The following is a 24,494-nucleotide window of genomic DNA, read 5'->3' on the forward strand; positions in this document are numbered from 1 at the left end:
AGGACCTGGGAGCCATCCCTTTGAAATGTAATCATCAAGGAAGACAGCACCCCCTACCTTCCAGTATCTGTGGAAGGGTTGGAGCCTTGCTCCAACTTGTAAGACAGGAGGTGGACAGGGCATGTTGACTTTCTCATTTTCCATATCATTGAAATCTCACAGAAATGTGGCCTCTGCTCCTGCTGCTCCACCAGATTGCTTTTGCAGAGGATTCTAACGACCTATGAACTGTCAGCTTAAAGGAACTTCATCTACTCTTCACTCACCCAAATGCATCCTTTCAGTATCGTCCCCACCCAGGCCTCCAGACGGCTACTTCATAGGTTAGAGGTCAATTCACCTAATATCCACTTCCATAAAATTGGCTTCCCCAAAGAGGTCTTTTGGGATATTTTTATATCTTTAAGGCATTTTTATTAATTTTGCCCTTCATCTTTTAAAAATGAGTTACTTTATGTGTCCATTGTAACTATTTATAGATTTTTAACAAATATTTTCTAAATTTTCAGCATTTTATGAATGATAAACTCTATGTGTTTTTACTTTATAATCTTGGGAATGCTTTAAACACCTAGTTTGAAGACTTTCACACATTTTTTTAAAAGTTTAACTTCAAAAATCCATAAATCATGGCGGGGAGGGAAGAAGAAAGAACAGAAAAATGGGCCCCAGAGAAGATGCAAATAGATTGAACAGGGGCTGTTAGACAACCTGACTTTAACTGAGCTGCTGTAAGCAGATAGGATGGGGTTCCCGGGAGATAGAACCAGGCTTGGCTTTATTGACATAAGAGAAGCCACTTTGGCCTAAGCTATTTTGTGATCTAAGCCTGGCTATAATGTTTGCCCTCGAACAGTTTTCAGTAATTAATCTTAAGGGAACAAAAGAATGCAGAAACAAACAACCAGAGAAATAACAAAGAAAACATATCAGTTGTAAAGTTACAAACCTATAGCAAAGATAACATATCAGTTGTAAAGACTCCCAGTTCTGTTTCAGTGGGAAAGATTACCCTGAAGGTTCAACCTCCAGGTCACCTGGAACCTGAGGGAAGATGATGTTGACCTTTTCTGACCCTGCTGACTTCCATCAGCTAAAGTTCTGACTCAACCTTTGTCCTAATTTTGTCCTTAATTCTCCTCTTCTCAAGCCCCTCATGAATATGCATGTACCTTTAGCTTAAAACTTCGCCAATTGGGTGGTTGGGGAGACACTGCTTTGGGAAGGATCCATGGGGTTTTCCTTACTTGTTGCAAGTGATACATCCTTCTCCTGCTCTTTGGCTTGGTTGTGTTATTTAGCTAGACACCCACCAAGAGGGAAACCTTGTGTTTGGGGTAACACTGTCTCATTCTTGCCTTCCCTTCCTTCTCTGCTGAGCATCTTTACCTTGTATCCAAAGCTGCTTTCACAGCAGGAGAAGTACCCTGCTATTCCTAGGACTCTCTTTATTTTCCTCCTGCCTTTCTAGACTAGCCCCACCCTGAAACTGAACTGGACACTGTGAGGTTCCTGGACGTGGAAGCCTCTCAGTGTTCCCCGTTTCTTTTTTATTGGAAACAGATTCTAGTCCCCATGACTTTGCCTGAACTCCAAAGGGCAGATTCAGTCAGTTCAGTCGATCCTTCGGGTCCGACTCTACAACCCCACAGACTGCAGCATGCCAGGCTTCCCTGTCCATCACTAACTCCTGGAGCTTACTTAAACTCATGTCCATACAGTTGGTGATGCCATACAACCATCTCATCCTCTGTTGTCCCCTTCTCCTCCTGCCTTCAATCTTTCCCAGCATTAGGGTCTTTTCTGAGGAGTCAGTTCTTCCCATCAGGTGGCCAAAAGATTGGAGTTTCAGCTTCAGCATCAGTCCTTCCAATGAATATTCAGGATTGATTTCCTTTAGGATGGACTGGTTGTTGCTCCTTGCAGTCCAAGGGACTCTCAAGCATCTTCTCCAACACCACAGTTCAAAAGCATCAATTCTTTGACGCTCAGCTTTCTTTATGGTCCAACTCTCACATCCATACATGACTACTGGAAAAATCATGGCTTTGACTAGATGGACCTTTGTTGGCAAAGTAATGTCCCTGCTTTTTAATATACTGTCTAGGCGTCTTTCAAATTCATGGCTGCAATCACCATCTGCAGTGATTTTGGAGCCCAGAAAAGTAAAGTCTGACACTGTTTCCACTGTTTCCCCATCTATTTGCCATGCAGTAATGGGACTGGATGCCATGATCTTAGTTTTTTGAATGTTGAGTTTTAAGCCAACTTTTTCACTCTTCTCTTTCACTTTCATCAAGAGGCTCTTCAGTTCTTTGCTTTCTGCCATAAGGGTGGTGTCATCTGCATATCTGAGGTTGCTGATATTTCCCCTGGAATCTTGATTCCAGCTTGTGCTTCATCCAGCCCAGCATTTCACATGATGTACTCTGCATATAAGTTAAATAAGCAGAGTGACAATATACAGCCTTGACATACTCCTTTCCCAATTTGGAACCAGTCCATTGTTCCATATCTGGTTCTAACTGTTGCTTCTTGACCTACATTCAGATTTCTCAGGAGGCAGGTCAGGTGGTCTGGTATTTCCATCTCTTTAAAAAGTTTCCACAGTTTGTTGTGGTCCACGCAGTCAAAGGCTTTCGTGTAGTCAATAAAGCAGAAGTAGACAGGAGAGCTGTACAAAAAGGATCTTCATGACCCAGATAACCACGATGGTGTGATCACTCACCTAGACCCAGACATCCTGGAGTGCGAAGTCAAGTGTGCCTTAGGAAGCATCATTATGAACAAAGCTAGTGGAGGTGATGGAATTCCAGTTGAGCTAAATCCTAAAAGATGATGCTGTGAAAGTGCTGCACTCAATATGCCAGCAAATTTGGAAAACTCAGCAGTGGCCACAGGACTGGAAAATGTTAGTCTTCATTCCAATCCCAAAGAAAGGCAATGCCAAAAATGTTCCAACTACTACACAATTGCACTCATCTCGCATGCTAGCAAAGTAATGCTCCAAATTCTCTAAGTGAGGCTTCAACAGTAAGTGAACTGAGATCTTTCAGATGTTCAAGCTGGATTTAGAAAAGGCAGAGGATCCAGAGATCAAATTGCCAACATCTTTTGGACCATCGAAAAAGCAGGAGAATTCCAGAAAAACATCTACTTCTGCTTTATTGACTTGCAAAGCCTAAAATATTAACCATCTGGCATTTTAAGAAACACTTTGCTGACACCTAAAAGACAGTAACTTGGACTGATTTACCATTTACTATTGATAATGGTATTTCAGATCTCTATAAAGTCAGAAGTTACTGTATAGATAATGGATATGATACAGTGATTGTATTTTCTGTTTTTTATTTAGATTTCAGCATTTGCTTTTGTTCTCTGTTTAAAACCTGTTTCCATATCCTCTTTAAACTGTATTTGTCGTCTAATGCTCAGTGGTAAAAATCTATCTGCAATGCAGGAGATGTTAAATTTGACTCCTGCATTGGGAAGATCTGCTGGAGAGGGAAATGGAAACCCACTCCAGTTTTCTTGCCTGGGGAATTCTATGGACAGAGGAGTCTGACGGGCTACGGTCCATTGGATGCAAGCGTCAGACATGACTTAGTGACTATGACCACTATCTACCTGATTGACTGGTATGTTTTTCACACATGGAGGCTATTCTTTGATAAGGGCTGTGGGAGGCATGGATGGTAAAGCCAGCAGCTCCCGGGCTGCGGAACACTGGATTTGAGGTGGGAGATCCTCCAGTGTTTTGGAGATCTAGTTCAAATTGCCTGTTTCTCCCAAGAAAGTGATGAGAAAAGGGCAAAGGGGTAAGACATCCAGTAACTCAGTTTTGCTATATTTGGCCACCCTGGTTGGAAAAACTTTGAAATGGTAGGATACCTTCTCCATTTTCCAAGGGAAGATTCTTGAGATTCTTTCCCAGAGACAAAGCTAGGTATGTATTCCTGGTGTTTGGTATTTCCAGCAGCTGTCCTTTATCTCCCTCAAGATTTCCCCTTTTAATTCTCTTTCAAGGAGAGTTTTCATCAATGAGTTCAAGGAAATACTTGCAAGATCCAGTCTGAATCAGGGAGGCTTCATGTATTGGCTAAAATGACCTTTAGGTATTACTTGGGATTTTGATTAGCAGTGTCCTGATCTGTGATCTCCCTTACTATGTGCTGGGGGATGGGCACTGCTGAGAATCAGCCAAGCTTTAGACACCGGAAGAGACCATACCGGCTACACAGCCAGAGGCTGTGTAAATCTGAGTCCTTGTTGTCTAGGAAGCTGAAGTAATTATCTTCACTACAGGTCCAGGGAGCTGAGAGGCAGCACAATCAGGTGGTTGCATTGGTTTACTCTACGAGGAAGACATTTTAATCAGCTTGCCTGTCAATCACCATGACAGCTTACACTCAAATACACCACCACAAGCAGGAAATCTGGATCAGCTAGTCATGCTGAAAAACTGGGAGCAAAATACCTGTGATCTTCTAGATTAAAAAAGAAAAATAGGAAGAAAACTATTGAAAATCATGGGCATATTTTCCCTTAATTTGTTTTAAAACCCAGAAGCCCATTTCTTCTATAATCAAAATACTAATTTTGTGCATATTTCTCCAAACTAAAATTGTATAGGAGAACTGACACTATTTATAGTACACTTTACTGTACAATAAGTATACAGGTGTTCTTTTTGTTTTAAGAACAACATTTTACATTTCAAGTTCAAGAAGTTTTATAAAATGAATAAATTCATAGAAGTATGAAATTAATGAACTCTGCAGAAGCATTTTTCATACTGTCCATGGCGTTCTCAAGGCAAGAATACTGAAGTGGTTTGCCATTCCATTCTCCAGTGGACCACATTCTGTCAGACCTCTCCACCATGACCCGTCTGTCTTGTGGTGTTGGAAAAGACTCTTGAGAGTCCCTTGGACTGCAAGGAGATCCAATTAGTCCATCCTAAAGGAGATCAGTCCTTAATATTCATTGGAAGGACTGATGCTGAAGTTGAAACTCCAATTCTTTGGCCACCTGATTGGAAGAACTGACTCATTTGAAAAGACCCTGATGCTGGGAAAGATTGAAGGCAGGAGGAGAAGGGGACAACAGAGGATGAGATGGTTGGATGGCATCATCAACTCAATAGACATGAGTTTGAACAGACTCTGGGAGATGGTGAAGCCTGGCCTGCTGCAGTTCATGGGGTCACAAAGTGTCAGACAAGACTGAATGAATGAACCATAAAATAAAGCATATCAGAAGGTGCTCATTAGAAGGTCTTTGAAGGAAAAAGGAATAGCTTTGATCCCAGCATTGTTGTAAGGTGATCATCCTTGGCCATTGGGCATGTTCCTTTGGGCAGGGACTTTCACATTTTTACAGTTTATAACTGTGGTGAATGAACGGTGATTGTTTTGGATTACACGTGTGTAGAAGATGGTCATGGTTTAATGAATCTCAACCAGTTGCTGGTTACATGGGTGACTCTTCACTTTGCTTTCTGTGAAATGACTAAACCAGCGAGGTAGGAGGAAGCCCAGGCTTCTCCCACCTTGTCCAGCTCCCTGTCGAATGGAAGGAGCATTTCTGGGGGTAGATGGCACAGTGGCTTCTCACTATAAATAAGATCCCTTCTGAATACTGGATTTATCCACTTTGATTTATGTAGTTCATAAAGTTCTTTGTTATTTATTTTTAACTTTTATAAAATAATTTTTGGCTTTCTAAATCTGCTGTCTTCCAACCCACTGGTTTAGGCAGTACTTATGTCCTGGCTGGCTCACAGTAGTCATTCTTGGCAGACCTTGTCCATCTATCCATCTGTCCATTCATTCAATTATTCAATGAGTCTCCAATGTATCAAAAATTCAGAGCTTCTGAATTTTCCAACTGTCTAGCCAGGCGTAGAGTAAGATAATGTCCCAGGCTGCCCAATGCTCTCTAGCTTCCGCTACTGTTCTGCCATTAAGTAATCAGTATAAATTTGGCTTCAGTAAGGACCAGGTGGCACTAGCAGTAAAGAACCTGCATGCCAGTGCAGAAGACATAAGAGATGCGGGTTCAGTGCCTGGGTCAGGAAGATCCCCTGGAGGAGGGCATGGCAACCTACTCCAGTATTCTTGCCTGGAGAATTCCATGCAACCATAGGGTTGCAAAAGAATCGGACATGACTGAAGTGACATAGCAAGCATGCAGGGACTGAAACCCATGTTAGCACTGTCTCATTTCTCTTGTTCTTGGCTTCTTAGAGGAAAGGCTACACAGCAGAACTGGTCATGAGAAATTAGTGAAATAATTTCAGTGGACCCTCCATGCAAATACCTTGTCCTGGTACTTTTCATTGTTCCCACTGGTACCCTGTTCATATCACAAAGTATTAGCTCATTTACTAATGACGATGCTATCATATTAACCACTAACATTTGTTAGTCAACTACTGTGTATCAAATGTTACGCTAAGTGTTGTAAATATAATTTTGATTGATCCTCGCAACTGTCACTATATCCATTTTTCCAGTTGTGGAGATGGAGTGTTGCTGTTAGTGAAACCAAGCAGGACACTGTGGAGCTCCTGGCTATGGAAGCATTTCTGTGTCCGCTGTTTCTCGTTTGTAGGGAACAGACTCCAGCCAGCATGACGTTCCCTGAGTTTCAAAGGGCAGGTTTAAACAGTCCTAATCAGGGGAGGCAGAGGGTGCTGAGACAAGGGAGGAGCAGTCAGGAAGCAAGGGTGCAGCCTCGGGGCAGGGTCCTGGTTCTGCCTCAAGGGATACACAGAACTGTGTCTTTGAGCTCTTCTGCAGAACTAAAACCCAAAACAAATGGAAGATGTCAGCGTTCTTCCTTCCAGAGAAGATCAGAGAATGATAACCTCAAGAAGCTCATCTAGAGAGCACCTGAGGACAGATGAAAGAAACTCCAGAAGCTTATCAGGGGACCTCTTAAAGCCAGAATAAAGGAATGTAGGCCTGGTACAACCCAATCCTTATCAGCAACCCTGCCCTTGAACGATTGCTATAAAACTCCTCACCAAATCCTGCCCCCAACTCTGGATTGGGACACAGTTTTGAGAGGCATGCGACTGCTGGCCCCCTTTGCAGTAACATTATTCTTTTCTACTTTCCCCAAAGTTCTGTCTCCGAGATTTCATTCGGCACGCATGCACAAAGACTGAGTTTTCAGCATCAGCAGCATACAGATTCAGGACCATGGTCTTACAGAGTCGTGACTTTGTGCAATGCTTCCTTCCAGCATCACTAGGGTCTCTTGAGCATCACTGGCAAATGCATCACCAGCTTCCTGCCCTCTTTCTAAGAGGTGCCCAGTTTTCCCCTGCCTCAACTGGGCTCCTCGTTTGATCTTCTCCTACTGTTGGATGAGTCTCTCTGTTGTCTGTCAGCTCCGCAGGGGAGAAAGGAAGGGAGAGGATTGGGCCCTTGCCTCTCTTATGCCAAGTTCTCTCTATATATGTTTCTGTTTTCAATTGACTGGAAAAAATTGGTCTTCCTGATTTCAACTGGCAAGGACCCCCTGGAAGTTTTCAGGGGAAGAGGAGGTATCTTACTAGTGTTTAGGAGGTCTTTGATTTCCTAGGGGGTCCAGACGGTTTGCTTAGCTGCTTGTGTTCAAAGGTAAGTGCTTCAGGGCTCAGCACCTTCAGGGCTTTCTGTCTTTTTAATAATCCTATTTACTAAGGTAGGAGGCAATTTTCCTAAAGTTGCTCAAAGTTCTGCTCTGTCAAAGATAAGTGTCTCCCAACAGAGGCTTTTTGTTTGCATTTTGCCCAAGGCCTTTCTCTCTGCCTTCTTTGTTAGTCTGGGAAAATCTAGGGAGGATGTTACAGATCCACTTCACTAATTCATGGCCAATTAGGAAGCTTTGTTTTGAACCTGACTCGAAGGTCGCTTTGCCAGTGGATTTGGAGCCTTGCCCACTTGCAGTCTGGGGAATTAAAAAATTTCCTTCGGTTGGTTAGAAAACAGAATTTTGAAGCTAATGGTGGAAACAGTTCCCAATTTGGGCATAGCTTCTTACACTGGTACAGTACACTGTGCTTTATTATCAGAACAAATGTTTGCTTTCTATTATGTAGCTTCAGGCTAAGCCCCTGTATCTTTAATTTTTTTTTTTTCACATCTAACTCTACTTTGTTTTAACCTGCACACATAGATGGAGAAGGCAATGGCACCCCACTCCAGTACTCTTGCCTGGAAAATCCCATGGTTGGAGGAGCCTGGTGGGCTGCAGTCCATGGGGTCGCTAGAGTCAGACACGACTGAGCGACTTCACTTTCACTTTTCACTTTCATGCATTGGAGGAGGAAATGGCAACCCACTCCAGTGTTCTTGCCTGGAGAATCCCAGGGACGGGAAACCTGGTAGGCTGCTGTCTGTGGGGTCGCACAGAGTCGGACACGACTGAAGCGACTCAGCAGCAGCAGCAGCACACACAGAAGCTGATCTAGGGTATACATATAGAAAGGGACATGATTCTCCTATTGGGTGATGGTGAAGTGGGTTTTTTCGAAGTTGGAGTTTTGGTCTAATGATTATTTTTCTTTCCCTGGGACACTGTCTCAGTTTCATCCTGAATTATGCTATGAAGAGGTGATGGCCATAGTTAACCAGGACTGGGAGGTTTCTTAGGTGGTTGCTGCTGACTGATAAAGTGCTTTTGACTTCTGGAAGGATGTAAGTTAGCTTAGGTGTGGGTTACACTAAAAAAAGAAAAATCTCTTAGGCATAGCAAAAGTTTTGTTCTGTGAGGAAACTAAAGTGCCCAGATTGTGAAGCAAGAGGTATGCTTGCTCTTTGGTTTTTTAATGAAGGAAAACCTTAACTTGCATGTCTTAGGGCCCTACCTTTCTTCTATATTGATTCATAGCTTCCAAAAAATTGTTTTGCTAAATGCCATTATAAGTTGATTTTTGTTGCCTCAAACTTGAGCTGCATGCTTAAACAAACCAGCAAAACCAAAAACACTCCCACGATTTTCTGGGTTGGATTCTTTTACCTGGTTCAACGTCGAGAGAGTAGCTATCTATTTCCAGATCAAGTTGTTGGGCTGCTGTGGAACGAAAATCCTCCAAGACACCTCGCACAGCCTTGGTGAGGTTATATGGCACTGATTTAGCAAACCTCACTTTGCTATTCACAATCACGCTCCCATTTCTGAAGTTAAGTATCTCAAGTTGCTTAAAACCCGTAAGATTGGATCGCAGATATGGAACCAGCTGCAAAAACAAAAGACGGTTTACTCTTAATGGTGTTGCAAGTGCTCAGCTGCTGCTAATTCCATTTATACTCACATTTCATTATCTGAGGCATAAATTTCAGTTCCTTTTTTATATTTGTGTTTGGACTTAATGTGAAACCAGAACACCACTACTTAATGATCTGTTTGCAGTGATTATGTCCCATATTTCCACTTTTCTGTGTATTGAGATGGATGGGCAGTGATTTTCTTCATGATGAATTGCCAGAACAGAGGATTGAAAAAGAAATCCTGGTCAACACTGTGAGCCAAGCAGGGATGCCAGGTTCAGTTATTAAAAAAAAAAAAAAAAAAATCCAAGTAAATAAAAACATGTTCCAAACTGAGCAGTAGCAGATTGACCTATGCCTGGTAAATGGAACATCTGTTTGGAAGCAACCAATTTGAAATGACCTATTGAAATAAACAACAGCATAAACATGGGCTCATTGGTCTGTTCAGGGGGTTTCATGTCAACACAAATTCCCTGCAGTGGAAACTGTGAAGAACTTGGTCCTCAGGAAACTAGGTGTCAGTCCTCAGATTGCTGCTAACCGGACATGTGACTTCATCAATCCACATAACCTACTAAGTTGTACCTCAGTGCTCTTATTTGAATTGTGAGGGAGAAAAAAAATGGCTCCCTAAGGACCTTTTTCAAGCTAGAATTTAAGTATCTTGAAAGGATGCTTCAGGGAGTTGTGCTTCACATTCCTACATCTGCCTCTTGAGACCCACAACCAGCCTTTTTTTTTGGCATGCCCCATGACACATGGGAACTTAGTTTGCTGACTAGGGATCTGAACCCTGGAAGCACAGAGTCTTAAACACTGAACTGCCAGGGAATTCCCCACAGCCATCCTGCAGATCACTTTTCAGGAATGTCTGAAACTCAGTGATGTCTGCTTTGTTCCTGGCTCTGAAAGTGGGACCTCTCCTTCATGAACTGACACCCACAAACCCAGAGAGGACACAGATACAAACTATTATCTCCCAGGCTTGGCCCAGACCTGCTTTCCCTTTGTCCCCATCTCCACCCCACCAGACTCTGACCCAAACCCACATGTTGGTACCACCTCCAGTTAACCGCCCCCTCCAGGTTATTATGAAAATAAAATGAAATTGTATACAGAGTGTGGAATTACTCTCTCCTATTTTCTCCCATGTACTTTGACTAGACTCATTCTTTGTGTCTTAACATTGCTTTGCCCTCTAGTGGGAATTCCCTGTCCTCACTTCATGTGCAGACAACTAGTTGCTCCCTTTCCCCAAATCCATTCTCCTCTTCTTCATGGCTAAGAGGCTGCCTTGCTACAGCCCACATTTCCCACCCTCCTTTGCAGCACGGTGTGGCCACATGACCAATTCCCACCAATTGGATATGAGCGAAAGAGGTGTGGGCAACTTTGGCATCACTTGCTTAGGATATTGCTTGCCATGGGGTTCCTCACTTTCCCCTTCTCACAGAGAAGGGAAATAGAAACAGAGATGTATCAGTTACCAATGATTCTGCATGCAGCACAGCAAAGGAGACACGAACATGAAGAACAGACTTTCAGACTCAGTGGGAGGACAATGTAGGATGATTTGAGAGAATCGCATCAAAACATGTACATTGCCATATGTAAAATAGATGACCAGGGCCAGTTCAGTGCATGAAGCAGGGCACCCAAAGCTGGTGCTCTGGAAAAGCCTGGAGGGGTGGTATGGGGAGGGGTGTGGGAGGAGGGTTCAGGATCGGGGGGACACGTGTGTACCTATGGCTGATTCATGTTGATATATGGGAGAAACCATCACAATATTGTAAAATAAATGTCCTCCAATTAAAATAAATAAATAAATAGAATGATGTACCAGTGATCCAGCTTTGGATGTGAGAGTGAGGAAACACCCCTGGGGTTGGCAGAGTTATAAGATGGAGGGAATGTGAGTCCGTGGATGACTCTGTAGAGCAGAGTTGTCCCACCCACCCAGTAAAAGAAAATAAACTCATATTCTATTTAAGTTACTGTATTCTTGATTTCTTCATTATGGCAGCCTAGATGTATCCTAGTTAATACACCTGGACTTGGTACCCTGGGACTCTGTTCCTTGAGATTGTCCCAACATCAACTCACCTCACTTGGGGGAGGTGGGTATAGCACAAAGTCTTATTTAAAGTTCACTTGAAGAATTGGTTTTAATGTGGTTTTAATTTGCATAGTGATTTAACTTACATGGAGCTTACAAATATTTTTTTCTTATTTTCAGAAATTCTATAATCTTTGTGATGGGCATTGTGTACTTGAATTTAATTATCCATGACTGTGAGAGGTTCATAGGTTAGCAGTTTTCATATCGTATGTATTTCTACAAAAGTACATGAAGAAACAAAATAAATATGTGATTTGGGGGGATGTTTTGTAATCAGAGTTATATGCTTTTTGATGATGATCTCACTTTCTTTGTTAGTGGTTGGAATGCTGAGCCATTTTGTCATTTTATTTTTTTGTTGGTTTGTTTTACAAGAACATAAAGGGAACTAAAAAAAAAAAAAAAGATTTCTTATACCTGAACACTTGACCTCATCTCTTCTGGACTTTTCTAGCCTTGAACCCTTTTGTCAGATGGCTGGAAAACAGAATGAACTTAGGAAAAGTCTGCTCATATTATTTATAAATTCCAAGTTCAGTTCTTGAGTGGTTATGTATTATTCCCAGGAAAACGAAATCTAGAGGAACTATGATGAAAAGGTCTTAGAAATAAGTTTGTTCCCAGATAGCTGAGTGGCCGCCTCGTGCATCTACCATAGAATTCTTGCCTGTTGGATCCAAATCCATCTCAACACTCCAGTTGAATGCTATCAGCAACAGATATCTCAGAAGCTTGTCTCTTCCGAATTGCATTGCTCAAGACAGCAGTGATTACATTATAAAGTAACAACAAAAAAGAAAGGAGACACACAGAGTTGTAAGCAGTGTCCACTCACCAGTTGTGTGAATCGCTGCTCCAGAGCTTGATATTCAAGCGAGCTCTTGTTAAACAGGTCAGTGGAGAAGGGCACATTGGCCACACGCAAACTGAAGAACACCACCAACTCTCGGCCCCTGGCAGCGACAGTCATGGTGCTGGTGGTGATGTAGCGCAAACCTGGGTCAGGAGTGATGTTCTCCAGGAAATAATCCAGGCTGGAAACATACCCACTGAATCCTGGGACCTCAGAGGAGGTAGGAGTCTTAGTGAGATCCACTCCATCTAAGTATTCCATTGTATCTTGGCTGCTGGTACTCAACCAGTCTTCTGAAGATGTAGGCAAGTGTGAAATTTCCGGAACCAATGGGCTGATGGCAGAATAATCATCAGTGGGGACAGTAAGCCGTGGGATTAGTACTGTCTGGTCAATGGACATTATGTCTGTGGCACTTTGATCAGTCTGAGGAAAGACGCTTGATGCAGTAAAAAAAGGTAGAGTTTCTGATAGGGAGGTAGAGGTCATAGCAGGTGGAGACCAACCATCTGTGGGTGAAGCTCCTGAGACCAGTTCATTATGTCCAAGCATCCCCACAAAGAATAGAAGGCAAAAGAGAAAATCCAAAGTTAAAATTAATCTTGGAAAAGATAGCATTTGAATTAATTATTTTAATATCATATTTGGTTTTACTTATTTTTTAATTTCTAGATTTTTTCCAAGTTTTATTGAGATATAATTGACATACCTCACTGTATAAATTTAAGATGTATAGCATAATGGTTTGACTTACATATACAATGAAGTAATTACCATGTTTCACATCATATTTCAAAAAACAAATTGGTACAGAAAGGGCAGGCAGCCCTATATCCACACTTAGGGATACAGAGGCTAGGTCTCTATAACCATTTTATTCAGGTCCAAAACTTGTGGATACGTGCGTCTAAAAGAGCACCAATTGCCTAGAATTTTAGGAATTACTGCCCAGTGAGACACAGCACACACAGGGACCAGGTGGTAAAAAAATGACTAGGTCAGCAGGTGGTACACACCACAGATGGCTTTGGCATAGACTTGGATCCCACATACCCATCTGGAACTCTCAGCCAATTAGTTGGGCACTTTTGGCCTGGAAATTTTGTTCACTTTCCAATCATGCAAGCCTGAATTTTATGCAATTGGCTTTTTTGGGATCACAATGATCACATTTTGGTAGTTTTACCAATCAAAATTTAAATCATGTTTTTCCAAAATTGGATAATCTAAATGAACACTTTGCCTGTTTGCCAAATAATATTGAAAGTGTGAGGGTGTGGGTTACACACAAATAATTTGAACTTTGTGTTGGCCATGCAAGTAAATATTTGATACTATTTAAAGGTTTTTTCATTCCTACATGATTATATCTTGAAAATACTACGACTTTGCATTGCTTTCTTGAGTAAGTACATATAGAACTACTGAAGTCCACTCCCTTTTTGGTGCAAAATTAAAATCAATAAGTATTTATGAACTAAGAGAGTGGTTATATGAAGCTTTCAGATAAAGAGATTGGTGGGTTATTAAAATATTCCAATAAACCTAAATTTCACAGCCACTGGCAATATTTAAGGCATTAGGTAGATCAAAACGGGGAGCTTTCTGTGATTACTTTGGTGGCGTTTTGGCAAATATGTGGGAAAGCTGTGCTCAAATTCAAACACTAAGCATGATGAATGGACTGTCTGGAGGCAGATATAATCTTTGGACTCTCAGTCAGCTAATTTACTAGAGTGCAATCACCCAAACTGAAATTCCAAGTGATAAACAGCTCGGAAAGGTGGAATCATATTACTTTTATTAGTTTCTTAAAATAAAAACTGTCTATGGTGAATTGTAAGCAGATTTCAAAGAAGTTCCCCCTTTCTTTCCCCCTTGGAGGATGCCTAGGTTTGTCTTCTATCAGAATGAAGTTTCCTAACATCTAAGATCTTTCTGGATATACACTTGTAGTTTTATTCACATCTCCATTGCTATGGAGAGAATGTTTGCCTCCTCCCAAAATTTATGTGTTACAGCCCTCATCTCCAGTGTGACAGTATCTGAAGGAACAGTCTTCGGGAGGTAATTAAGTCATGAGGATGGAGCCCTCATGAATGGAATCAGTGCCCTTATAAATAAGAAGAGACATGAGAGATGATCTCTCTCTGCCATGTGCAGATACAGCAAGAAGGCGTCTGTGTGTTAACTGGAAAAAAGACCCTCACCAGGAACTAGATCAGTCAACAATTTGATTTTGGACATTGTAGCCTACAGAACTGTGAGGAATAAATTTCTGTTGTTTAAGCTACCCAGTCTATGATGTTTTGCTATATAGCAGCCCGAGCTGTCTAGAACACCTGTGGAGGGATCTGGGATGAGTGAATTGAACTCTTTGAGTACTATCAGTGGCCTCTTGGTGTTATGGAGAAACACATTTGAATTCATGCTCCTGGGATGCGATCTCAGCACCCCTCCAGGTGACCAGGGCCAGGGAAGAAGACCAATGATATATGTCTTCATTCTTCTCTGGGTCAGCATTGCACTACTCACTCACACCTTTTCTACTATACAGACCTGAGTCAGATTAAAACAGTCTGCAGCATTACGTTGAGTGAGTGAGTGAAGTCACTCAGTCGTGTCAGACTCTTTGCGACCCCATGGACTGTAGCCCGCCAGGCTCCTCTGTCTATGGGATTCTCCAGGCCAGAATACTGGAGTGGATTGCCATTTCCTTCTCCAGGGGATCTTCCCAACCCAAGGATCGAACCCGGGTCTCCTGCATTGCAGGCAGACTCTTTATCCTCTGAGCCACCAGGGAAGCCCTACAGCATTATGTTATCAGCCAACAAAAATGACTTTCTTTTCCCCTTTGTAGCCTCTTAACATTAATCATTCACATTCACAATAAACCCAACCAAGTTGGTTTCACTGATAGAACAGTTGGCTATTTAAATGTACATTGGTAGGTGAAAGACAGGGTCCCCACTGGAATATACTTACACTAAATCATCATTTCTTTATCTGAAATTTAAACTAAGTTGGTTGTATTTCTCTTTGCTGAATTTAGGATCCCTATCTAAGTGTGATTTTAAAAGACTCCTTATATTCTCTCAGCTTGATATGGAAACCAGTAAGGCTATAGTCAGAGACCGACAGAGACTGAGACGGAACTGTGTCTGAGCATCTCCTGTGGAGGTGCAGGTCAGCAGTGGACTGCCACAGGGGCAGGGGCTCTGGGTGCAGCAGACTCGGGTATGGCATAAGCCCTTTTGGAGGAGGTCTCCAATAACCCCACCATAGAGCTGCCAGCACTTACACAGGACTGGGAAATAGACTCTTGGAGGACACAAACAGAACTTTGTGTGCACCAGGACACAAAGTCCAGGAGAAAGGAGCAGTGACCCCACAAGAGACTGCCCCAGACTTGCCCGTGAGTGTCCAGGAGTCTCCAGCAGAGGCATGGGTCGGTGGTGGCCAGCTGCAGGGTTCGGGGCAGTGAGTGTAGCAGTACATGCATGGGATCTTTTGAAAGGGATCCCCATTATCTTCATTACCTCCACCATAGTCTGGCACCACATAAATAGCAGGGAGGGAACACAGCTCCACTCATCAACAGAAAATTGGATTAAAGATTTACTGACCCTGGCCCCACCCATCATAACAAGACCCAGTTTTCCCCTCAGTCAGTCTCTCCCATCAGGAAGCTCTATAAGCCTCTTATCCTTCTCCATCAGAGGGCAAACAGACTGAAAACCACAATCACAGAAAACTAGCCAATCTGAGCACATGGACCACAGCCTTGTCTAACTCAATGAAACTATGAGCCATGCTGTGTAGGGCCACCCAAGATGGATGGGTCATGGTGGAGAGGTCTGACAGAATGTGGTCCACTGGAGAAGGGAATGGTAAACCATTTCAGTATTCTTGCCTTGAGAACCCCATGAACAGTATGAAAAGGCAAAAAGATAGGACACTGAAAGATGAATTCCCCAGGTTGGTAGGTGCCCAGTATGCTTCTGGAGATCAGTGGAGAGGTAACTCCAGAAAGAATGAAGAGAGAGAGCCAAAGCAAAAACAACACCCAGTTGTGGATGTAACTGGTGATAGAATCAAAGTCTGATGCTATTAAGAGCAATATTGCATAGGAACCTGGAACATTAGATCCATGAATCAAGGCAAATTGGAAGTGGTCAAACAGGAGATGGCAAGAGTGAACACTGACATTTTAGGAATCAGCGAACTCAAATGGACTGGAATGGGAGAATTTAACTCAGATGACCATGATATCTACTACTGTGGGCAGGAATCCCTTAGAAGAAATGGAGTAGCCATCATAGTCAATGAAAGTGTCTGAAACGCAGTACTTGGATACAATCTCAAAAATGACAGAATGATCTCTGTTCATTTCCAAGGCAAACCAATCAATATCATGGTAATCTAAGTCTATGCTCTGACCAGTAATGCTGAAGAAGCTGAAGTTGAACGGTTCTATGAAGACCTACAAGACCTGCTAGAACTAACACCCAAAAAAGATGTCCTTTTCATTATAGGGGACTGGAATGCAAAAGTAGGAAGTTCAGAAACACCTGGACTAACAGGCATATTTGGCCTTGGAGTACAGAATGAAGCAGGGCAAAGGCTAATAGAGTTTTGCCAAGAGAACTCACTGGTCATAGCAAACACCCTTTTCCAGCAACACAAGAGAAGACTCTACACAGGGACATCACTGGATGGTCAACACCGAAATCAGATTGATTATATTCTTTGCAGCCAAAGATGGAGAAGTTCTATACAGTCAGCAAAAACAAGACCAGGAGCTGACTTGTATCATGAACTCCTTATTGCCAAATTCAGACTTAAGAAAGTGGGAAAACCACTAGATCATTCAGGTATGACCTAAATGAAATCCCTTATGATTATACAGTGGAAGTGACAAAGAGATTTGAGAGATTAGATCTGATAGACAGAGTGCCTGATGAACCATGGATGGAGGTTTGTGACATTGTACAGGAGACAGGGATCAAGACCATCCCCAAGAAAAAGAAATGCAAAAAAGCAAAATGGCTGTCTGAGGAGGCCTCACAAAAAGCTGTGAAAAGAAGCGAAGCGAAAAGCAAAGGAGAAAAGGAAAGATATACTCATTTGAATGCAGAGTTCCAAGGAATAGCAAGGAGAGATAAGAAAGCCTTCCTCAGTGATCATTGCAAAGAAATAGAGGAAAACAATAGAATGGGAAAGACTAGAGATCTCTTCAAGAAAATTAGAGATACCAAGGGAACATTTCATGCAAAGATGAGCACAATAAAGGACAGAAATGGTATGGACCTAACAGAAGCAGAAGATATGAAGAAGAGGTGGCAAGAATATACAGAAGAACTGTACAAAAAAGATCTTCACCACCCAGATAATCACAATGGTGTGATCACTCACCTAGAGCTAGACATCCTAGAGCGTGAAGCCAAGGGGTCCTTGGGAAGCATTACTATGAACAAAGCTAGTGGAGGTGATGGAATTCCAGTTGAGCTATTTCAAATCCTAAAAGATGATGCTGTGAAAGTGCTGCACTCAATATGCCAGCAAATTTGGAAAACTCAGCAGTGGCCACAGGACTGGAAAAGGTCAATTTTCATTCCAATCCCAAAGAAAGGCAATGACAAAGAATGTTCAAACTACTACATAATTGCACTGACACGCTAGTACAGTAATGCTCAAAATTCTCCAAGCCAGGCTTCAGCAGTATGTGAACCATGAACTTCCAGATGTTCAAATTGGTTCTAGAAGAGGCAGAGGAATCAGAGATCAAATTGCCAACATCCATTGGGTTATTGAAAAAACAAGACAGTCCCAGAAAAACATCTACTTCTGCTTTATTGACTATGCCAAACTATCACCACAAACTGTGGAAAATTCTGAAAGAGATGGGAACACCAGGCCACCTGACTTGCCTCCTGAGAAATCTGTATGCATGTCAGGAAGCAACAGTTAGAACTGGACATGGAACGACAGACTGGTTCCAAATAGGAAAAGGAGTACGTCAAGGCTGTATATTGTCACCCTGCTTAGTTAACTTATATGCATAGTACATCATGAGAAACGCTGGACTGGGTGAAGCACAAGCTGGAATCAAGATTGCCGGGAGAAATATCAATAACCTCAGATATGCAGATGACACCATCCTTATGGCAGAAAGTGAAGAGGAACTAAAGAGCCTCTTGAAGAAAGTGTAAGAGGAGAGTGAAAAAGTTGGCTTAAAGCTCAACATTCAGAAAACGAAGATCATGGCATCTGGTTCCATCACTTCATGGCAAATAGATGGGGAAACAATGGAAATAATGGGCTCCAAAATCACTGCAGATGGTGATTGCAGCCATGAAATTAAAAGACACTTACTCCTTGGAAGAAAAGCTATGACCAACTTAAACAGCATATTCAAAAGCAGAGACATTACTTTGCCAACAAAGGTCCATCTACTCAAAGCTATGGTTTTTCCAGTAGTCATGTATGGATGTGAGAGTTGGACTGTAAAGAAAGCTGAGCACCGAAGAATTGATGCTTTTGAAGTTTGGTGTTGGAGAAGACTCTTGAGAGTCCCTTGGACTGCAAGGAGATCCAACCAGTCCATCCTAAAGGAAATCAGTCCTGAATATTCATTGGAAGTTGAAGCTGAAACTCCAATCCATCCAATCTCCACCTGATGTGAAGAACTGACTCAATTGAAAAGACCCCGATGCTGGGAGAGATTGAAGGCAGGAGAAGGGGACGACAGAGGATGAGATGGTTGGATGGCATCATCGACTCAATGGACATGAGTTTGAGTAAGCTCCAGGAGTTGGTGATGGACAGGGAGGCCTGGCATGCTGCACTCCATGGGGTCGCAAAGAGTCGGACACGACTGAGTGATTGAACTGACTGACTGAAGGCTATAGTCAATTCTTTCAAAATAAAACTTTCTTAGAAACCTTACCACCACTTATAAATGTATTTTAAATAATTATGTTTTCATCAGATTCTTATGTAAAACACATGGCAACAGTAAAAGCCATTCTGATCTTGAAGTTTTTACTCTGCATTGGAGATGGCAAGCACAAAGAGCCAAGGCCATTTATTTCATCATGAGGGATGCAAAACAGATCTAAAACAACTTGACTTTTTAGGTATCATGTCAAAGAACATTATGCTAGTTAAAAAAAAGAAAAACAAAAACAAAGAAGACGTTAAATTCCAGGAAAACAGAAAGTAAACATATTTAGGGCAGATAGGTCTGCTGTGAATACATAATGTAAACACTGAATATTGATTCAGTAATAGTTGTTACCATACTGAGAGGGAAGGGTGTTGTAGAACCTCAAATTTCTAATTGCAGTAATAGGAAGTCAGTAAATAATATATGAAACAGAGGGCTCAAAGGATATATATCATTTAGAAATAAGGCAAGAATAAATACCAGAAGAAAGAGCAGAGTTAAAAGGGAGTACTTTTGGTAAGTGGGCCTGCACAGAAGGGAAGTGTGAGGTAGCAAAATGCCATATTTGTCAGAATACTTTAATACGATTTGGCTTTAGAAAAAATTACACTTTTTATTTGGAGGCGACTGAATATTCAAAAGCAGTTCTAAGAATAGTAGAGAGGGCCATCAGTGAAAATGGCAGAGGAAGAAACTCCAAAAGTGAAGTTGTCCTTCACGTTTGAAAGTTACAGGTAGCAAGTAACTGTGATACAATAAGAAACACATATTTATCTCAGCCTCCAGTTCCTGACACAGAGCTCCTAAATTTCTGAACCTTGGGCAGCAGCAGCTGGAAAAGTCTGTAGTCAAATCTGTTTCAGGGAGGAAATGGGAGCCGTGCATGTTTGCTTGCTTCCCCTGTGCTAAATCCAGGGTGATGATCACAGGAAGGGCTTGGTGTTCGTTTAAAACTGCTTCTTTCCTTTTCTGTGGCTCTGGGGGACTTGTGAATGATGAATGCCATTGGCTGCCAGAGCTGGGTGACTTGGGAGCCAGTTCCTCCTATGGCAGCCATAAAAATTGGGAAAGCTCAGTTTTATAACTTGTTGATCAGAAGTACAAGTGACAACTTGGCACTTTGGTATCTATGGTAGGGGGCAGTCTTGAGGATCTGAGCTCTTTATCTGGGGGCTCTGTACCAACTGCAGGTGTTTAGTGTTGTAAATGAGTTGGAGGACACCCAGTTGATGTCTGGAAAGCTAAGCATTGGTTGATGTAGGAAAATCCCCTACACATTTGATTTTAGAAGTGCTGTGAATAGAAAACTAGTTCGTTTAGTAGCCAAACCCTCAGGAACTTTGATACCCAGAGCCCTCCTCGAAGCAGTTACTTGATGATGCATTCCAGCCAACTGAAAGATAAATCAAAACAGAGAACTCAGGAATGGAGAAGCTGTGATAGAAGGTTTGAGATTGAGCCTTAAATTCATTTAAATGTGGAAATTTGTCCAAGAAGCCATAGGAGTTGTAGCAGCAGAATCAGTTTTAAATTTATAAACCTTGACAAAGTATAATAACTCACCTAATTATCAATACTTGGGATACAGGGAGTGAAGACGGCTGGACTGTGAGTGTTCTGATAATCCTGCCTTTTATAACAATACATCAAAATGCTGCTTAATGTTGGTACATAGACAGTAAATGTGATAATGTCTCAAATTAATATTTTAGGTAATCTTTTTTAGCCTTTAGGGATCTTTTAATAATGAGTATCTCATAAAGTAAGGAAATATTTATCTGAAATTCAGCAATTTCTTAGGTTTTATCTCAGTTTCACTTTCTTATGTTAAAGTCAAGTAAAATAAAATGCAGTCCATTTTATTTGAATAGCATTCCAGAAACATTTCATATTTGTAAAAGCACTTCATCTAGCCCACCTTTTAAAATGTATTGAGAGATAGCTGGAAAGACAGATTTAGCATTTAAATATTTGTGAGCAGCACAGTTTTAATATTATTTTATTTTCTCTTTTTGGTAATTTTCTTCATTCTCTAACACTTTAAATAATGAGCATGTATCATTTAAAAATATTTTTATAAGTCTATTATTTAGTCTCTTAACATAAATATATGTAATTTTTTTCTTGGTGAAACTTGAGGTCACTGAAATCTCCAATATTATCTTTTTGTGCACTGTGAAATATATAAATACACATTACATAAATAAACATTTACAGAAATATACAGTTTTAAAAGTGTTTCCTATAGATGTTATTTTAGATTTTATAAACCAGATAAAAAATATAGCTCCTTGGTTAACTGAGGTAAATGTAAATTTCACATGTGCCTACTTATTATGTAAAAATCTTATGCAGAGAGTCACCACAGAAGTAAAAATATTTTACTACCAAATCTTCATTACTGTTAACATTAAACTAACACTTCAATTAAAACCGAAATTGTTAAGCAATTTAATTCCTACACCTTGGAGGACCTCATTGTGCCTTATTACTATTTTAGTTAGATGTTTCTACGGGGTTATGGCCTCAGAATCTAGTCTTAAACTCTTGAGAGGCAGAGGGAGGGATAGATTGGGGGTTTGGGGTTAGCAGATGCAAATTATTATATATAGAAAGGATAAACAATAAGGTCCTAAGCACAGAGAATTATATTCAATATCTTTAATAAACCATAATGGAAAATAATATAAAAAGAATATATATACACATTATATATGTATATATAACTGAATCACTTTGCTGCACAGCAGAAATTAACCCTACATTGTAAATTAACTATACTTCAATAAAATAAAAAAAAAAAAGAATATTGAGAGACAGGACTGAAGATGAAATGGAAGAAAACTAATATTTATTTGACACCTGTTATGTTCTAGGTACTGGAATATTAAAAATAAACTTCATTTACTTTAAGGCATTTTATACATTTCCACAGGATTTAACACTTTGCACTCACTACTTGATGTCTTTGAAATATCTAATTATGTCTTAAGTGATTAAAATGAGTAATTAAGAGAAGTGATTCAAGGCTATGAAGATGAAGGTCCTCTGACCAGAGGTCATCATCAGAATGAACTATGGCTGTCAGTGTATTTTAACAAATCAAGCAAGGCACAGTTTTTTCAAGTTTAGTTTGTTATAGTTTTCCCTCATTAAACAAAAATGCCTAATCTATGATATCTTATTACACCTAAACCCTGCCTCATATAATATAAATAGTACAGAGCTCTGAGTCACACCTGACTACTTCCTCTCTTCCTTGTAGCATAATTTCTAATAGCTTTCAATTTAGAAGCTTAGAATCAGCCCTTTAGGAAGAAATTATGAGTATGACTTGGATAAAAAGGACAACAATCCTTGGTTTGTTGATGACAATAAAATTTCACCGAAGAAGTGAATATTTTGGGCTAAATGAAGTAATTGTGACAGTATTGTGGTAGTGATTGAGGATGAAATGGGAGGAAACTAATATTTATTAGTTTTAATAACATGGTCATAGTTTGGTTCTGAATGGCTTCTGAATCATTTATCCCAAGATTATTGAAAAGGTGTTTTTCCAGCTTTGACTTGCAAAGTGAACTAATCAATATATTTTCTCTCTACTAATAATTTCACATGTGCCTGAGGGAATAGTAAAGATTACAATTACATAAAATGTGCATTTGGGACTGTGGAAAGCCCACAGCACATTACCTGATATGGTAGCCTCTCATGGGGTTACTGATGAAACTACCTCCTGTTATTAGGATCCCTATAGATTCCCCCTTCACACAGCAGAGGGCTGACTTCCATTGAATGCTATGGAAATGATGATGCAAGACCCTGAGGTTAGGTCACAAAAGGTATGACTTTTTCCACCCTGCTCTCTTGGATGAATTGCTTTGAGGGAAATCAGTTGTCATGTTGTGAGAACACTCAAGTGGCCATGTGGAGAGGCTTGAATGAGGAACAACTGAGACCTTCTTGTGGGCAATTTGCAAGGTTCTGAGTATGCCATCTTGGCAGCAGATCCTTTAGCCCCATCAGTCAAGCCTTAAGATTATCGCCTCAGCTGACATCTTGGCTGCAACCTCGTGAGCAGCTCTGAGCCTGAACCACTCCGCTAAATTATTACATAGATTTTGAACCTACAGAAACTGGGAGTGACAATAAATGCTCATTGTTGCTTTCGGCCACCAGATTGTACAATCATTTTTTATTGCAGCAACAATCCACACAGAACCCCTTAAGGACCTGGCATTGTAGGAATTTATGTCTCTCAGTCTCTTATGCTAGCTTTTACAATACCACAAAGGATCTGGCTTTGGTTTAAGATATTCCCTTTCTTTTTTTTTTATGAAAATTAAAAAAAAAAACTTTAATTTTTAATTGAAGTATGGTTGATTTACAATGCTGTGTTAATTTTTCAGATGTAGAGCAAATAATCCAGTTATATATATATATATATATAATATATATATGGGCTTCCCTGGTGGCTCAGATGGTAAAGAATCTGCCTGCAATGTGGGAGATCTGGGTTCCTCTCCTGTGTTGGAAAAATCCCCTGGAGGAGGGCGTGGCAACCCACTCCAGTATTCTTGCCTGGAGAATCCCATGGACAGAGGAGCCTGGTGGGCTACAGTCCATGTGGTCACAAAGAGTTGGACACAATTGAGCGACTAAGCACACACACACACACACACATAAACATGTAAATTCTTATATATATATTCTTTTCAGACTCTTTTTTCTTATAGGTTATTATAAAATATTGAATAGAGTTCCCTCTGCTATACAGTAGGTCCTTGTTGGTATGTTTTATATATAATAGTGTGTGTATCTTAATCCCAAACTGCTAACTTATCCCTCCCCCTGCCTTCTCCTTTGGTAACCATATATTTGTTTTCTATTTCTTTGGACCTATTTCTGTTTTATAAATACATTCATGTGAATTATTTTTTAAGATATCATATATAAGTGACATCATATGGTATTTGTCTTCTCTGCCTGACTTACTTCACTTAGTATGACAATCTCTAGGTCCATCCACATTTCTACAAATGGCATTATTTCATTCATTTTTATGGCTGAGTAATATGTCATTATATATGACATATTTCTGTAAAAGAAGATGACACACATACATACATATGTATACAATATGTATACATACATACATATGTATACAATATGTATACATATGTATGTATGTGTGTCATCTTCTTTTACAGAAATATGTCATAATCTACGTAATATATGCTGAAAGGCTTGATCAATATTCTAACCTGCAATGGAGACATTAGACGACAACCTGTTTACAGGAAG

At 40.7% G+C, this 24,494-nt stretch overlaps 1 protein-coding gene across 1 annotated transcript in view; it reads right to left on the bottom strand.

Annotated features, from left to right (window-relative positions):
• The window catches only part of IMPG1 (interphotoreceptor matrix proteoglycan 1), a 155,345-nt gene that overhangs the window by 22,186 nt on the left and 108,665 nt on the right, over positions 1–24,494 (bottom strand). The window contains 4 exon segments of the mRNA XM_019967056.2: positions 9,016–9,235; positions 12,224–12,414; positions 12,417–12,445; positions 12,447–12,765. Coding sequence (XP_019822615.2) covers positions 9,016–9,235; positions 12,224–12,414; positions 12,417–12,445; positions 12,447–12,765 — 759 coding nt within the window.

The sequence above is a fragment of the Bos indicus genome, chromosome 9, assembly GCF_029378745.1.
Source record: "Bos indicus isolate NIAB-ARS_2022 breed Sahiwal x Tharparkar chromosome 9, NIAB-ARS_B.indTharparkar_mat_pri_1.0, whole genome shotgun sequence".
Taxonomy (NCBI): domain Eukaryota; kingdom Metazoa; phylum Chordata; class Mammalia; order Artiodactyla; family Bovidae; genus Bos; species Bos indicus.